At 37.9% G+C, this 18,296-nt stretch overlaps 1 protein-coding gene across 2 annotated transcripts in view; it reads right to left on the bottom strand.

The window, feature by feature from the left end:
- LOC107731894 (kin of IRRE-like protein 1) overlaps positions 1 to 15,455 on the bottom strand; it is a 38,658-nt gene extending 23,203 nt beyond the window's left edge. For both annotated transcript variants that reach the window (XM_016543084.1, XM_016543085.1), the window contains exon 1: positions 15,116 to 15,455. In XM_016543084.1, coding sequence (XP_016398570.1) covers positions 15,116 to 15,164 — 49 coding nt within the window. In that variant the 5' untranslated portion in view covers positions 15,165 to 15,455. The remainder of the gene's footprint in view (positions 1 to 15,115) is intronic.
- Between the last annotated feature and the right edge of the window lie 2,841 nt (positions 15,456 to 18,296).

Here is an 18,296-nt window from a genome sequence, read left to right as displayed (position 1 = left end):
GAGGACAAAAACACAAATACAGAGATGGAGAGAGACGTGGCTGGAGAGGGAGTAAAAGCAAACTAATGAGAGAGGACCTGAGAGAGAGCGAGAGAGGGCTTGTATAGTTTTCATTATGTGGGTTATGCTGCAGTGACAAATTTAGAGTGTCCTGATTTTCTTGAGTTACTGATCCCTGGGTACCAGCAGTAGTCCGTGTCACACTGCCAACGTCCTGACCGCACAAAGACGTGGTCACACACACACTCCGACCACACTTACACACCACACTCTTGTCAGGAACACACCACTTGACCAACCTGAGAGAACAGCCTCTCATCAAGGGATCGTCGGATTGCAAACCCAGCACACCAGCAAATTCACTTCTGTCAACAAACATAAAACCTGAAGATTATCAGTTTGCACTCCAGGACTAGCTGGATCCAATGGAACGCCTTCGGATATCTATGTTACAGTATGAAAATATTCAAATGCGCAACAAAGACTGAGATGATGCCATTTTAAATCAGGGCTTCTGCAGGATTTTAAAGCTCAAATTTAAGACCTTTAAGACCTGTCCTGCACAAATAAAATTAATACCATAAGCAGGGAAGGGCAGTATCTATGGTAACATTAAACTGTAAAATGATTGTAAAAAGCATGATTTACACTCCAGATACAGGTCTTCACAAAAACAAAAAGTTTAATGATCATGACCTTCACATCTCAGCCTTTAAACCATTTTTATGAAGGTAACTCGGATGACGGAGTCCGGGGAGTGAATTTTGAGAGGGGATGACGTTCCAGCTCCAACTGCTTAGATTTTTTTGGAAATGAAAGGGATTTCTATGTTTTATTCATTTGATAGCCTATGCACATAAACGTAGCGCAGTATATATATATATATAATAATAATTTTTTAAAGAATCTTTTTGAACAGTCACTTGCTTCGTTCCTGAATGAATCAGCTATTTGAACAAATCGACTGAATGAATGATTCAGTGACAAAGACAGTGACTTTCCGCCACCTAGGCTATTTAAATAATTTAATATTTCTATATTCAGAACTTATTTTAAAACATTCATCACATAAAATTATGAATTTAAATGCTTTCATGCCACCTCTGAGCCTCATTAAACAGTATGTAAACATACCTAAATGCCACTTTTGTGTTCTTGTGTGCCACCTCTGTAGTGCAAAGATTAATTTTTTTGATATTGGTTTAATTTGATTGGTAACTTATGCTCCCTGACTGTGTCTTATTAGCTAATTGAATGTACTGTTTTAATTAGAGATGCACTGATCGATCGGCCAGGGATCGGAATTGGCCAATTTTCCTCATGATCGGCCCGGATCGGTGATCGGTCAGTCAGTCTCCCTTCTTTCCGATTTCGAGCCGATCCGTTTTGTTACCAGCGGCACAGGCAATAACATCAGCCGCGCATTCTCGCTCTCTTCTCTCCGACGACCCCTTCTCTCTCACACACGTCTCATTTGCTCCGGTTAAATAGTGCTTGTATTGCGCATTATTTTAGTCATTCCCGCAGGTTTCGCGCTTATACCAAACACGCGCGCACCACCACTGATCTATATTCATAGACTGATCTATTCATTAGGAAAAGCTATCAATTATTAATGTAAACAACTATTGTCAATCAACTATTAATTAAATATATTTTACTGTCTTAATTGTTTACATTTTTATAATGCATTATCTTCTTATTGATCCACCAGTTCACATTTACATTAAAGGTGCAATAGGTGATTGTCTTCAGAAACATTTTTTGTTATGCAAGTTGAAAGTCTCTTCACATCCCGATAGCAATCATTAAGTTAAGTGGTCTAAATGTATTTATCTGTATATATTCTGTGGAAGGAATAGGACCAAGAAATGTTCGTCCAATCAAAACGAGCAGGGGAAATCCGTTGAAGTTTACTTCACTTCGGAACATTCATTCACGGATTTGCGCTGCGCAGCGTCTTCACACACAGACGAAACTTACTAGAGAAGTGTGACATAATATACCTCTGTAAATAAATACTATTTAAATTTACGTCTCGCGCACTTTAACGCCCTTTGTATGGAACATATACGCTCGCTTCGAACTGGATTTTGGTCTGTGAGCGTATATGCGTTCGGGGGGCGTGGCTTTGGACAACTATTGCAGGGAGGGTGGGACGTTTGCTTTCAGTGCTATCAGGCTAAAGTTAGCATTTTCCAAGATCTCCAACTGCACCTTTAAGTCTTGTTAATGTAATTAAGTCAATTAACAATTAAGTCTTGTTTTCTAAAATAAATAAATAAATAAAATCAAAATTAAGTGAGTTTATGCTTTAAACCAGAACAAATATCTACTAATGGGGTAAGAAAAATAAACTTGTTTTCCCTTTGAATAAATTAGATTTTTCTTACCCCACTGACAGATTTTTTTCTTGTTTAAAGCTAAAACACTTAATTTTGATATTTTTATGTACTGTGGCCGAGAGAACTCAACACGCTGCGACAAAAAAAACAAAAAAAAACACATGCAAATAGAAAAAGCACCAGCAAATTAAGAAAACATCATCAGTTTGACAGCACATGCACTGCAAATACTCGCAACACGACCAAATACAGAAATGCACTACAAATACTCGTAACATGACTAAATACAGAAATGCGCTGCAAATACTCGTAACACAATCAAATACAGAAACGCACTGCAAATACTCGCAACACGACCGAATACAGAAACGCACTGCAAATACTCGCAACACGACCAAATACAGAAATGGACTGCAAATACTCGCAACACGACCAAATACAGAAATGCACTGCAAATACTCGCAACACGAACAAATACAGAAATGGACTGCAAATACTCGCAACACGACCAAATACAGAAATGGACTGCAAATACTCGCAACACGACCAAATACAGAAATGCACTGCAAATACTCGCAACACGAACAAATACAGAAATGCGCTGCCAATACTCGCAACACGACCAAATACAGAAACGTGCTGCAAATACTCACAACACGACCAAATACAGAAATGCACTGCAAATACGCACAACGCAACCAAATACAGAAACCCGCTGCAAGCAGCACAAACCACAACAAAAATGTTTTAAGGGGATCGACCCCCAAAAAATTAACCATGGTTTTATTACAGTAAAAGTGTAGTTTTTTTTTTTTTTTTTACCATTTGTATAACCACAGTTGTACAAATATCATGGTTAAACTGTGGTTTGTGTAGCAAAACCATGGTTAATTTGTGGTTACCATGGCTTAACTATAGTAACCATGGATTTTGGATTTTTGGTTTTATTTATAGCAAAACATATGGTTAATTTTCATAAGGGAAGTTGTGAATTCACTGTAACTTGTTTTAATATTACGCAAAAAAGAAGACATCTGGAAACAGCATTGATAGTGTCCCATCACATCTTACTGGTTTATTTTCATTTTTCCATTCTTTAAGTACCAGTTAAACAATCACCCAATGTTTTCTGAGATGGCAAATGGGAATCAAAGACAAAAAAAGGACTGTCCCCATTACCGTCCCTGGCATACTTTAATCAAAACAGACCCTTCGAGTTAAAAATCCTAGATACCAGTAAAAGCAGCACTGTCACAACGTCAGACAAAAAGAGCCGAGCTGTTCAAACTCCTCGGAGCGCATACAGCGCAGTGGACCAGACACTTGTGTGACTTCATGCGCTAGCCGCTTTCAGACAACAAAGGAGTATGTCTGGATAAGGAATACGTCACCTCCTGCAGTCAAGGTGCCTGTGCCGGAGCGACGGGAAAACGAACGACTCAGAGTGAACATTTGACACCTCGACAAAGAACAGACAGCCACTTTCAAAGCTCAAATGATTTTACTGGCTGTTTCTGATTTCAGACGTCGCTGGCTTGTTAAACTGCTCTGTGCATTGCTGTCATTGATAAACTAGCACCATATAATTTATTAGTGCACATAAAGCTGTCATAATCATTACATCCATCCTGTTTTTAATGCATTTTATATCGTAACCCCACTCTCCATGCATTTTTTCATCCCCTGCTCTCCAGCTCTTCAACCAATCAGGCACTTTCACTGGCTCATAGTGTTGCGTCACCATAGCAACAGCTGACGTATGCAAAAAACTACCCAAAAAGTTTTTTTTGCTTGTTTGCAGGCATGTGTGTGTATGCAGGTATGTGGTTTGCTTAAGTGTTTTTGTGTGCAGGAGGCCTCTTTGTGCTTTATAACATTTAAACAGTTAAATACATGTTTTGGAAGATTACAATTGAGAATGCACATGTGCGTATGCATGTACTATCCGTATGCGTTTATGTGTGTATTTGCATGTGCAGGAGGCCTCCTTATGGTCATTTAACTTTTAATAGTTAAATGAATGTGCTTTTTAACATTTAAATGGCCAAATAAATGTCCAGTTAAACCATACCCATTGTTTTTGAAGATTACAATTCAGAATGCATGTGTGTGTAGGCATGTTCGTATGCGTTTATGTGTGTTTGCATGACAATGCATGCGTTTGCATGTGCAGGAGGCCTCATGCTTATTTAACATTTAAACAGATAAATAAATGTGTATTTTAACATTTAAACAGTCAAAAAATTTGCTTTTTAACATTTAAACAGTTAAACATGCGGGAACAACTGCAATGAAAAATGGTCATGAAAAACCTAAATCACCCAGGCAGCCTGTTTTTACCGTTACTAGCTAACCGTGTACGAACGCTTTGCTTTGTAACAGGTCTGTGTGCCCCTCTCCTTCGTCAACATTTCCTCATGTCATCTCTTATTTGCCTGCAGCCTCATCCGATGCTTTCCCTCCATCATCTTCCCGCTTTGCTTCTCTTCATTCGCCCTTGCCATTCCTGACAGCGAGGAGAAACACCTCTTTCCCAGTGTCGCTCTCTCATTCTCATCTCCCTCTTCACACCTCTCTCTCTCTCCTCGTCCTTTTCTCCCCCTCCATCCCTCATTCCTCTCCTTCTCGCTCTTTGTCCCTCTATCTGTGCAGCCTAGAGTTGCTATAGAAACCAATCTATTTGAAATAGGAGAGAAGGAAAATTATTTCTCGCTGGTTCCTACTCTTCCCCCATTTCCATTCTCGGCGACAGCGAGGAGAAACACCTCTTTCCCAGTGTCGCTCTCTCATTCTCATCTCCCTCTTCACACCTCTCTCTCTCTCCTCGTCCTTTTCTCCCCCTCCATCCCTCATTCCTCTCCTTCTCGCTCTTTGTCCCTCTATCTGTGCAGCCTAGAGTTGCTATAGAAACCAATCTATTTGAAATAGGAGGGAAGGAAAATTATTTCTCGCTGGTTCCTACTCTTCCCCCATTTCGCTCCATTCTCGGCCACCGGGTCTCACCCTCTGCAGCATTTATACAGTTGATTTTAACATTATTTATTTGCGCAACTCTTTTTGATTTGCGATTGTTGCCATGACTACTGTGGGAACATTGACATAATATTACATACAGTGACCATGGCAACCTCAAGGGTCATCAGCTGAGTGCTATGCTAATACTTGGATGGACTGTCCACTTCCAATGGGCCAAGGCTTGAAGTGTTACCTAATACCTCACAGACGTCCTTTTAATGCACTAAATATTTGGCTTTCCAAACAAATATCAAGAGACTGGGAATGCCAGATGTGTTTTGTGTGTGTGCGTGCACGCATATGAAGAAACACACACAACCAGACATTAAACTCGCTCTCAGAAGACAGAGAGAATTTATTGCTGTTTCATCATATGCCTTTTATTTTATGACTTTGACATACTTTGATGCAAAAGAATGGAAAACACTAGTCATATAAAACGCAAGCGTTCCACTCAACTGTGGGAATCTCCTTCAATGCCGATCTAACGATGAGCGATGCAGGACTCGCGCTTACGTCTGCGATTTGATTTTGGCAAATCAGTTTGGGCGAATGCAATTTATTGATCATGAGTAGGGATATGCCGGTATCAAATTTTCATGTTGCGATTAATTGCTAAAGCTTTTATCACGGTATGCGGTATTATCACGATATTGAAATTTAGTTTAAAAAAGTGCTGTCATAATACAGTACAACAGGTTTAATAAAATTTTTCTTATAACAAAAATAACTGAACATTTAAATGCAATAAAGCAATACAGAAAAATGTATAAAGTTAAAAGTTTTACACAGATTAAAGTGCAAAAGAACTATAAAGACCAATAGGTATCACTTTACAATAAGACCTCATTAGTTAACCTCAGTTAATGCATTAACATTCACAATGACCAATATCTACATTTGCTACAGAAGTTATTAATCCTTGTTTAAAAAATACAAGTCTTAGTTCATGTTAGCTCATTAAACAACACAGCTGCAACTCTCAATTTTAACATCCTGTTATTAAATATTGGAATACCTAAGATTAATGAATGTTCAGAAGAATTTTTCATTGGCAGTTTATGTTAACTAATGAATTAACTAATGTTAACTAATGAAGCCCTAATGTAAAGTGTGACCGAACAATAAAGAATCAAAACACTTTCAAACAATATCTAGGGCATGTTGTAGTCCAGATTAAAATGTAAAAAAAAGTTTGAAAATAAATAGCCTATTAAGTCTAAATATTAAGTATATTTAATAAGTATTTGGCGCTGTGATGAACATCATAGCAAATACACAAATCTGAATGGCTGACACAATCTGTATTGTTAAAAGCGCTATATAAATAAAGGTGACTTGACTTGACTTGACTTATGCTTTAAAATTTCTTGCCATTTGTATGTATGTAATTTCACAGTATTTTCACCTCCTAAATTACTACACTACTTGTGCAGTCACGATTTTATAATGTTACAATTTACTCAGGCCGATGACTTTTTTTTTTGTATGACATTAAAATTCTTTTTAGAATATAGGTTAAGCAAAACAAATGTGATTATTTCTGAGAACTTTTTAACTGCAGGCAGACATTATGGTACAGTAGGCCTACAAATATTTTGCTGGAGATATGCGAGCAAAACATAATAGATAAAAATAGAAATAGAAAGAGCAAAGGCGGCGAGTAAAATAATAATAAAAAAAACAAAGCTGTAGAAAAATATAATGAATTACAAGTCTGTAGAGAACAGTGCGCTATTGCAGACTTATATACTGAAGTTTTAATTACATTATTGTAATAGCTATAGTAAGTCGTGAACTAAAGTGGGCCGCTCTAAGGCATGAAACTCCAGGGCTGAAAATGACTCCCTTTTTTTAAGTTAAAGAGGCTACCAACTGACTACAAGGTAATTCCCAACATTACAAACTTTGATTTTAAGCTAAAGTTTTTTTCAAAATAAGAAATAAGACAAAAAGACAAAGTATTTAGGTATTTTGACAGAGCATTACGTCATTCAAAGTGTGTCATGAGAGTGTTTTGGTGCAATTTGCTTGTAACAGTTGATGTCTTTCTGATTGATGGAGATTTCTTTGAAGAATTGCGGGTTTGAAAAGGAAAAAAAACAAACAAAAAAAACAATGTAGTTTCTCACCAGGATTCCTGCGATTAAACACCATTATGTTAAAAATAAGTTGACATAATGCAGGCTGATGGCCTCACCAAAAGGATATATCATTGATTACAAACCTCATAGCTCACAGTAGGTCTGTCTTGCTTTATAGGTTAATCAGGGCTCCAGACTAGGGGTCGACCGATATGTGTTTCTCAGGGCTGATGCCGATACCGATTATTACAGATCAAGTAGACCGATAACCGATATTTTGAACCGATATATATGTCTGGTGTAAAAATTAAAATTAATGTCAAAATTAAGAATAACATTAGTTCAATAGCCTATTGAAATGTCTTGGCCTATGTGACACTAGAAATTTCAGTTAGTTTTAATTTACAGTACAGTGCAAATGAAGGCATAAATCAGTTTAATTTATCTTTTAATCAAATGAGAGTTAAACTTTATTTTGTGGCAAAGGGTTTACTATTAAAATGAAAACATGGAAAAAATAGCGTATTGTGTGATTATTCTTTTAAACAAAGAGAGGGAGTCAGAGCAGTTCTGGAGATGTTGTTCATGTATTTATGTCCTCATGTAGTGACACGACAGAAGCTGAAATAACTGCGAGCGTCGCACACTTTGTATGTGTAGAAAACAAAACCGAGATAATATTGAGGTGTTTTGCAACTTCAGTGTAACGTTAGTGGATTGTAATTTATTGCAACTTAAGCAATGTCTGCTGCTGCCTTACCTTTGAGAGACAACTGATGCGTGATCACTGAAGCAGCTCCAGTTAGAAAGCGCTTTCGGAGTGAGAGTGAATTCCGGATTGATTGGTCGGACTCATGACTCCCAACAAATCAGATGGGCGGTGGGCAGAGATTGCTTTAGGCCACAGAGTGGTGAGTTCTGACAGGCTGCATCAGAGCCAAATAGCGCGTTTCAAAATTAAGCTATTTTATCGGCGAATCGGTTTTGAAAATGACCGATTCCGATAATCATAAAAATGCTTAATATCGGCGCCGATAATCGGTCGACCCCTACTCCAGACTGCAACTAAAACGGTCGCATTTGTGACCAAAAATATTAATTTGCGAGTGAAGTTTTTGCTGCGGTCGCCTTTGGCGACTATATATATTTACATGTTATAACTTAAAAATTTGCATGTAGGCCTAATGCCTTTTTTCCTGATTGTTTTGCGATCACATCTTTTGTTATGTTCACGTATTAAACTGGGACGATGCGCATCAAAGTTTTAGTGGAAAAAAGAGTTTCAGACAGTCCTCATCTCTGCCGCACAGCAGCAGTTTCGCACACCTGCTAAACGCTGCTCAGTTGTACAGCGCAAGAGAGATCGGAATGACGGAGATGTGCGAAGTGAAAGTGCAGAAGTGAAAGTGCAGAAAAGCAGCGTCTATTTCGTGCACAACTTGAACAAACTACAACAGGTAAAGCTGTCAGCTGTGTGGATATTGGCAATATCGTTAACAATTCTCGTTTATAATCATTACTAATATGGCTTCTTCTTATCAAGATCTTAGTCTATGCTGTGTTCTGTTAATGCGTGAACTTCATATTATTTGTCCATTATACCGTCCAGTAATCGCAAAAAGCTTTGTGCTTTGTTTCTTTTTAATAAATAAAAAGATTATTCCAAATTCATAACGAAATTCAAATAATAAATACAGTTTTGACGCTCTAATGCGGCAGGCGCAATCGCTTTAGCGCCTCAGTTCAAGCAGCAAGTGAACCCATTTAATCTTTCTCTTTACTACATAATGAACATTAATTAACATCAAAAGGTAGGCTATTTTATAAGAGAGCCTACAGTACAGCATACTGAAATGTCTCATGTAAAAGCTCATTCAGTGTTTCAAACTGCGGAAAACGTGTAAAGCTTATAAACATTGCAACGTATATACATTTACCTCAGAATAACCATTCGTTGTGTCCATAAGCTCATCAGTCAGCTAGAAAAATAACTATAAAGAGGAGCATTTTGATATATTTATGTGCTATTGCACATTAAGATTTTTACTTAACCTGTTGTGTACATAATTCAACTCCTCCTATAAAATTGCATTTTACTAATTAAGAAAAACAGACTGAAAGTGTGAAAGACATAGCCTACACTCTTAAAAATAAAGGTGCTTAAAAGGTTCTTCACAGAACCATTTTTGGTTCCACAAAGAACCATTCAGTCAAAGGTTCTTTAAAGAACCATCTCTTTCTCAATTTTTTATAATCTGAAGAACCTTCTTTCGCCACAAAGAACCTTTTGTGAAACGTCAAGGTTCTTCAGATGTTAAAGATTCTTTATGAAACCATTTACACAAAAAAGGTTCTTCTATGGCATCGTGAAGCACCTTTATTTTTATGACATCATCATCATCAGCCACATTCCATTGCAGTGGGGGAGGGGTGTCTGAAAAACTCCCCAACACACACAGAGATAAACACACACACACACACACACACAACAGAGGAGAATCTCATCAGTGTCTACAGTACATAGTGGCCTCTTCATCATGCGCTCTCTTTTAATTCATGTGCTTCTCCATCTCCCTCTCTTTTTTCTTCTGTCCCTGTTTCCCTCTCCCATTCCGTGACCCCTCCCCCTCTCCTCTGACTAAAGGAATGTAAGAAACACATCTGGAACTTATTAGAAAGAGGGAAGGGGGAAAACGAACTGGGGGATGGAAAGAGGGAGAAGGGAAAAATGAGAAGACTGAGGGAGTGAGGAATGACAAAAGAATGAAAAGCAGAGCAAGGGCCAGAATAAGGGGCCACTCGACAAAACCATTTCTGGAAAGAAAGAGATGTGCAATGCAGGAGCGAGGACACATTTTAAAGACATAGTTCAGCAGAAAATATAAATTCTGTCATTATTTACTTGCCATCATGTCTCTGCAAACCTGTATGTCTTACTTTCTACCGCGAAACTCAAAAGGTTCAATTATGAAGAAAGTCAGAGTTGGTTTCTGTCCATACAGTTACAAAGAATGGGCTCTGGAGCTTTCAAGCTTCAGCAAGAACACAAAAACACATTAAAAGTGCCAAAAGTAGTCTATATCATATGTTATATATAAAAGCTGTTATAATGGAGCTACGGTCTCCATTGATCCAAGAAAACATTAAACAGTGTGTTATCATATATTTTAAGGATTAAGTACTACTAGGTTATAAAGGTTTTAAAATAAAATGAAATAACTTGTAATGTTTACATGACATTTTAAAAAGACAAATGATTCATTTCTGACTGAAATACAACTTCTGAGTCAGATCTGATTCATTCTAATTCATGAACGAATCATTCAGCTGGGTTCAGTGAACCGGATCAACTGAATCATTGAAAAGAGCTGACTAGATTAAGAATAATGTTCACAATTCGAACATTATTATGTATTATGTATTTTATGGTGCTTTTGTATCCTTTTTGAAGCTTGAAAGCTCTAGTCACAATTGTTGTATTGAAAAATGGCCAGTTCATTGCTCAAATTCTCTTTTTGTGTTCTACAGAAAAAAAAATTGCAGAAAGTTCAGAAGAAAAAAAAACTTATAACATGACAAAATAACAGCTAATGCTGAAAAAAACACAATGTGAATGAATGGAAGGCTGTTCATGTGAAGGGAAACATGGCATTTTCAAAATAGTTTCAATGAGAAGGGATGTGGGAGCCCCTAAAAGAGGCGAGGGGGGTTCAAAGATCCTCGTCTAAGCCGGGCCTTTGAACTTTTCCCCCCTCATATTCATTGGAGGCAAGAGAAAGAGAGAGATCGGAGAAGAGAGGGTGCGAGCAGCCTCTTCTATGAGAGCAGTCAGGCATGAGTAATAATGCCTTTCTCTCCCTCTGGCCTAAAGCACTCCCCCCTCTAGCTCCCCCTTCACCAATCCACCCCCCAACAACAACAAAAAGAAAACTCCAATCTTTGTCAATTCAGTCCCTCAACTTCACCCACCTGTCCCCAGTGCCGTCTTTTCTTACAGGCTCACTTCACAACGACAACGACAACAACAAACATACTACTAGCTTTCATTAGGAAAAAGAAAATCTACAAATTTGCTAAATCAACTAGTCAGTGGGTTGCCTGAACAATAACTTGCCTAAATTGGTCTTAAAGTTGCAATGAACCAGAAGTAGCAAAAAAATCTTTTCTTCCATACTGTGACACATTCAAGTAAAATAGATCATTGAAAAAGAAAAAATGTAGGGTGGGGACATGGTTCTATCATCGGTTGTTGATTGGAGGCAGATCTGAATACAAACTGGTTGATTGTAAGAAAGAGGCAGGGTTTAAGTCCAGCATACGTCACCAGAGAAGTCTGTCATTTTCACTGAAAAATCGAGCTATGACATTCTGATTAAGAAATGCAAGGTCAAAACCAATAAAAAAAGGAAACATGTTCAACCAAAACAAAAAATGAAACATACGCAAATGAAAAAAGTGGAACCGAATGGAAAGCAGGGGTCTTGATGCCCATTTTCACAAGTTAAAAAGTAAGAAGACTACTTTTTATTTTAAAAACCATAACAAAAAAATGCAATTCTCATGCCAGAATGATTAAAAAGACCAAACACAGCAATTTCCATTACTACATAATATGCACAATAAACTACAGACTACAAACAATTCCTCAGTCAGATCTCACCTTTAAAAGATAGTTCACCCAAAAATCTAAATTCTGTCATCACTTACTCACCCTCATGTTGTTATAAACCAGTATGGCTTTCTTTTTGTGGAAAATTTCTAGTTAACAATGACTTCTATTTTACGGACAAAAAGATACATTTCTCAAAATATCTTCTTTTATGTTCTACAGAAGAAAGTAGTCAGACAGATTTGGAACAATTCACACAAAAATTATCATTATTTACTCACTCTCACGAGGAACAGTCTGAAAGTTATATGCTGATACTCTTCCCTTCAGCAAAAGATCTGAAACCTCATTCTCAATCATGCTCAGATCCAAAAACGGTGAAGCAATGCAGCACACCACTGACACAAAGAGACACTGGTTGAACATACGGGATGGAGAATGAGACCAACATTTTGTTTAAACTTTATTTACAGTTTGTTTGTGGTGTTTTTGGAGCTTGACGGATCCTGCTGCATTGTATGAAAATTCCAAGGGTTCCATGGGAAAAAAGGGGTCTGCAAATGGGTTTGGAATAATATGTAAGACAGTAAATGAGACGCTTTGTTACAAATAGAGCAGGTGGGCTCAATACAGCTCATGGAGATCTACCTTCAGTTCTAACCGCGCTCATACACACCTGCCTGTAATTTTCAAGTGAACCTGAAGACCATAATTAGCTGGTTCAGGTGAGTTTGATTAGAGATGGAACTCAACTCGGCAGGAACACAGATATTCATGAACAGAAGCTGAATATCCACCTCTGCACATTCATTCCACAGCTCTATGAGGTAATTTGTGGGGGTAAAAGTAGCTTTATTTCTTCTTTCTTTACTCTATAGATTGTGCTGTAAAGCGATTTATAAACTTACATATCCTATAAGAAATACTGATACTATAGGAAATCATGCTGACGCCACACAAATGCCCACGGTCACCGCACTGACATGACATATGGATTCCATAAATAGGTATAAAGCCTGAATAATAAAAATACACAATATCAAGATCTACAACAGCATATGATCTTACATTAAACAAAGTTCTCAGTTTGTAAAGGGTTAACAATTACAGGGCATGCCTGTACAGTACACTAGTGTAACCGTGTGATTCATGGGACGACTGCAGGTTTTATTAGAGGCATTGCTTCTGAATGAAGTGGGCCTGATGCTTAAACTCACATTACAACAGTTTGTCACTGTAAAATTATAGACCTCTTCATTATAAACAAGTACACAATGCACAAATAAAATAACAACTGACGAGTTTAAGAACGCCTGAGCCTGACAAACCCATAATGAACACGATAGAAATAAATATACTGCTAGGGAAACTGAAATAGAAAAGTTAATATCTCTGATCTGCAACCTGATCCAATTTGTAATGCATTTGAAAATTAAGTGCACTCAGAAGGATACAAGCAATATGTAGCGAGTTCAAACATGACAACAAAGAACATCCGTTACAGTATGTGCAGATGTAGTCGCACAACAATCTCACTGTCGTTTCTTGGGCAGGTTACTATGCTTCACAATGTGTGTTTAATGTTGACCTATATATTACTCCACTGCATACAGCACCATCAAACAGTTATTAGGAAGACAATGGCTGCATTGTTGTTAGGTCATCACAATTGCCTCTGCTAAGCTTACGAAAGTCATTAGAGTAATACACCTCTTTAAAAGAGATATCTGAAGGGCCAATTTACATGCCAAGTCATGTTGCTCTATAAGCTAAGGCAACTGATCAGAGTATGTTAGCGTTCTTATAGCACCGATACCTTAATACGTTCCACCTTAAGATATAATAGCATTAAATCATTACAAATGACATCAGTGCGTGTGCATTACTGTACAGTTGTTCCAACAAAACCAGTGTGGGCAAATCTTAAATGAAAATTCGGTCACTTAAAATCAATAAGATAAAAAAAAATTGTCAGTCTGTAACATTCTGCATTCTGTTTTCCAGAGAAAAGGAAGTCATACAAATCTGGAACAACACCGAGGTTGAGAAAATGATGAGCAAAAATGAACAAGGTGTAAACCTGTTATGCACATTGTGCATTTCTCACTGTTTTCATTCATTCTAGTGGGTCATTGTGTATTCTGCTTCATATAACCGCTTTAAACAATGTGTGACGCTGAACAAAGCCGTGTCTGAATCCCTGGAAGACAAATCTCCCCAGATCTTGTTGCATGCTGACGTTCAAAGCGTTCGCACAGCCAGCAAGTGTCACCTGGACCTGTTTTCAAAAGGTATTTCTCGATAAATATGCATGTTTCTGCTTTGATTGCGGACCTTATGAGAATGGCTTACATCATCCGTCCTACCTTGCCGGGACATAAACACGCCCCTCACCTATGATGGAGGGGTCTGTACCTGCTCTCCCTCTCTGACTCACTCACATGCATACACATGCACAGTGTGTGACAGTAGACAATAGGGAGGGTGTCCGCATAGGCGCGATCACGGGAAAAGATGCTGTAATCTAACAGGTAGAGCTCGGTGCTGTCGCCTAGCAACTCGCTGGATACAGTACGTTAATACAGGCGCACCTGGATTTGCACAATGCAAGACATTAGTTATGTGCAGCGAAAACAGGCGGTTATTTGTGATCCAACGTACTTGACTGTGAGTGTCAGACGGACGCAGGTGCTGAGATTACCTGCATGACCCCGGGAAAAGCAAACGAAGTGGTGCGTTTCTTTATGCGGGTGTCTGTGAAAGAACCCCTGCGTGCGTGTGCATGTGCACGTGTCCTTTCCCCCTCAAACCTCTGGTCTAATTTGTATTCTCATGAAGAGAGCATGTTTGACGGGAGGGAACGCCGCTGGCGGAGTTTATAGTCATCCTGTCATAACGGAATCGAACGACAGCACCGTTAACTTTGCGAGTGGAACGCAAAGGTCACGTTGCACCTTTATGACCGGACAGACATGAACGCTATAAAATCCCCTTTTCTCTCTCATATACACTCACACATACACAAAGTTTGAGCTGGCGGTTCATTAAACGGAGTCACTTACCTCTGTGAAAACTCAACGCCAAACTCAGAAGCAGCAGCAGTCCCTGCATGGTTCAAATCTCCGCATGGGGAGCGTCAAAATCCCTCCGAAGGTGGATTATAATCCGTCCATTCACGTGTTAGCTGTATATTGCCCCTTTTCGCCCCTGCACTACTTTTTAGCGCATTTCTAGTCGTTTTTCTTTAGCTGTTCCCTCTTTTGCCCTCCTCTCTTGCGACGCTCCGTTTTCTTATTAGTGGCACATTCCGTGTTCATCTCTCTCTCTCTTTCTCTCTCTCTCTCTTTCTCTCTCTCTCTCTCTCTCTCTCGTTCTCTCGTGTCAGCAGCTGCTCCCTCCCTCTCTGTTTCTTTTCAACGGTGTCCAATTCATGAACGAATCGTCGTTCTGTTGAACTGAATCTTTTCGATGAGTCGGTTCACAAAACTGTCTGAAACAGTTTGTTTACGAATCCGACTGAATGTGTCCGAGCGGTTCTCAAATCGACGAGCTGAATCGTGAATCAGAACATTCTTTTTCGAAGCAGAGAGTCGTCAGAAACTGCATACAAAGTTCGGGTTAATTTTTCCCCCGCTCAACTCTTTCACCATTATGAAGATGTAGTGCATTTTTTTTGTGATGCAAGGTGTGTAGTTTGAGTACATTCCCGGAAATAACTATATTGATCCGACACGTTGGTAATGTCTTTTGACCCATATGTTCTTTGACCTACTGTATGTCCGATCCGGGTTAACTAGGCCTACCGAATAAATGAAGCGAGAATCACAAGAGACAAGAACCGATGAGTGTGTATTTGAGAGAGAGCATTTGGAGAAGGGTTTGATTGACAAACAAAAGTATGCCTACTTGTTTTTAAGAAATATTAATAAAACAGACTTTATGTTTTTATGAGATTAATCATCCATCCATCAATTCTCGACGCTTATGGTATGGTCGCGGGAAAACTTATAAAGCCGGGATGTCAAAGACGTGATGACGCAAGTGCAGAATAATTTTTTTATGAATAATGTGAATGTATAATCATTTTCCCTGTAGACATGTAGCTTTATTGGAATATTTAGATATATTTTTTCCATATATGAAATTATACCAACTATTAAACAGCAACAACAATAAATAAATAAATGTAGGTAAGGATACGTAGGTAGGCTACATACAATCATACATACATAAAATAAAATTAAAATAAAAAGCCAGAGAGAAAAACATTTATAGGAGGATGAACATTAACAGTAGTTTTGACATTTCAAAGATTAATTCATTATTATAATTTTTTTGTGCCCAATATGTAGTCACCTTACTAAAAGTTACAAATGCACTTAACCCGAGAGTTTGTATTGTTGTAAATAAAAAATAATTTTGAAAGTCTTTAGACATATTCTGTTTTTTTACGAGAATAGACAACACGTTCCAAAATCTTTTGATGTAAACAAAAAAGATGTTCAATCCTCTGTTCTATATCACTTTCTTTCTCTATACTTTGAAGAGCTTAAAATATTCGCTAAATTATTTTTTGAACCGGTTCTTAAAAACGAACGTTCGAAAGAACCGATTCGCTGAACTGAGTCGAACTGCCCATCACTATTTCCTGTTGTCCAGCCCAGTTGAGTTGCCCTCCCTCTCTAGAACGCCACAGCGACAAAAAGAAAAGACCCCGCGGGTGCAAAAAAAAAAAGAAACCTTCTCCTTCATGCGCATCGTACAGATTGGACTCACATTTTCCCCCTTACTGCCCTGTTGTAAGGAGAAAAACTTTGAGGGGCAAAATGTTGACATCGCATAGGCTAACTGATGGTCACTAGATGTGCTGTAATTTGCTAGTGAAAATGGAACAGATTATCGTTTACTGAACGTATACATATGTTTGTGTGATCTGCCACTTGCTGGACAAAATTCGAACTACAGGACAGAATTCGGACTAATGACCAAATTACAGGGGATATTAGTTTTGATTGAATGATAACGTTATCATTACAAGCTTCTGATATAGGCAGTTTACTACCCTATATCAAATGGTAATGCTAAATACAATTTTGGCGCATTTGTATTGCCTTTTTCCTTCTTATTGATAGATAAATTTGTAATTTTTGGTGGTTTGAAGTATTTAATGCAAATTTAAATATTTGCTATTTAAATAATTTAATTTAAATGACAGAATCAGATATATCTCTGTCTCAGCATCACTGTGTTCAGCCAAGATGGACTGTCAGCCAAGAAACACACATTCTTTTAATTAATTACATTTCGAATTTAATTACTAGAAATGTTTTACGGGATTAAAATACAAGTATATGTGCATACAGTACGTGAGAGGGTTGAGTTAAGAAATATTAGGTGTTAGAATAACAATATATAACATTAATATGACTATAAAATTAATTTCATTTAAACTCATTTTAAACATTTAAACTCATTTTAAATTTACAGTGGTTGGATATTGAATTTTTATTCAATTAATCAGATATATAAAATGCTCTTCATTTTTCGAGGTTTACATTTCTTACATTATTCTGTATGCTTTTAGTCAATGCACACAGATAGGAAGCTGCTTAAACTATAACACTCATATCTTCCATGTGTACAAAATGGACAATAAAAGCAATTAACATGCCCCATCCGAGAGCTGCACTGCATCTCTGCCGGGACTCGAACCCGGAGCCTCTGGATTAGAAGTCCAGCGCGTTATTCCATTGCGCCAGACCCGCTTTAGAGACACACTGCACAGCATATGGCTTCATCAGCATCAGGACCACACTGCCACCATTTTGGTTCTCCGCGGACTGCCAGTAGGGGGAGCTCTACGCGCAACTAAACAGCAGTTTTGAGCCAACATGGCGGACTCCGAGTGCTGTTTATGCTGCTTGAATAACATTTACTTTAAGATTTTAGACTCAGAAATGCAAATATTTAAAGTAGTTGCTATAAAAATATAGTATATAGTAGTTACTATAGGACTGACACTGTTATTACTGAAAAACCATTTTAAATCCTAGTATTTCCTTTACTGAAATACTCTTTTTGAACTCTTTTTTCGTAGAATAATTAAATGATCCAACTCTAAACAGGATGCCCAGTTATTCAAACAATTTAATTACAGAAAAATACTATGTTCACTTAATCTTGACATGAAACAGAAAGTATGAAAATAAATTACATTTTAAGATTAAAAGTTATATATATATA

The sequence above is a fragment of the Sinocyclocheilus rhinocerous genome, unplaced genomic scaffold (assembly GCF_001515625.1).
Source record: "Sinocyclocheilus rhinocerous isolate Xijiao unplaced genomic scaffold, SAMN03320098_v1.1 scaffold1841, whole genome shotgun sequence".
In the NCBI taxonomy this organism is placed as follows: domain Eukaryota; kingdom Metazoa; phylum Chordata; class Actinopteri; order Cypriniformes; family Cyprinidae; genus Sinocyclocheilus; species Sinocyclocheilus rhinocerous.
The sequence above is the reverse complement of the archived record's forward strand: the minus strand, read 5'-3'. Positions and strand labels throughout refer to the sequence as shown.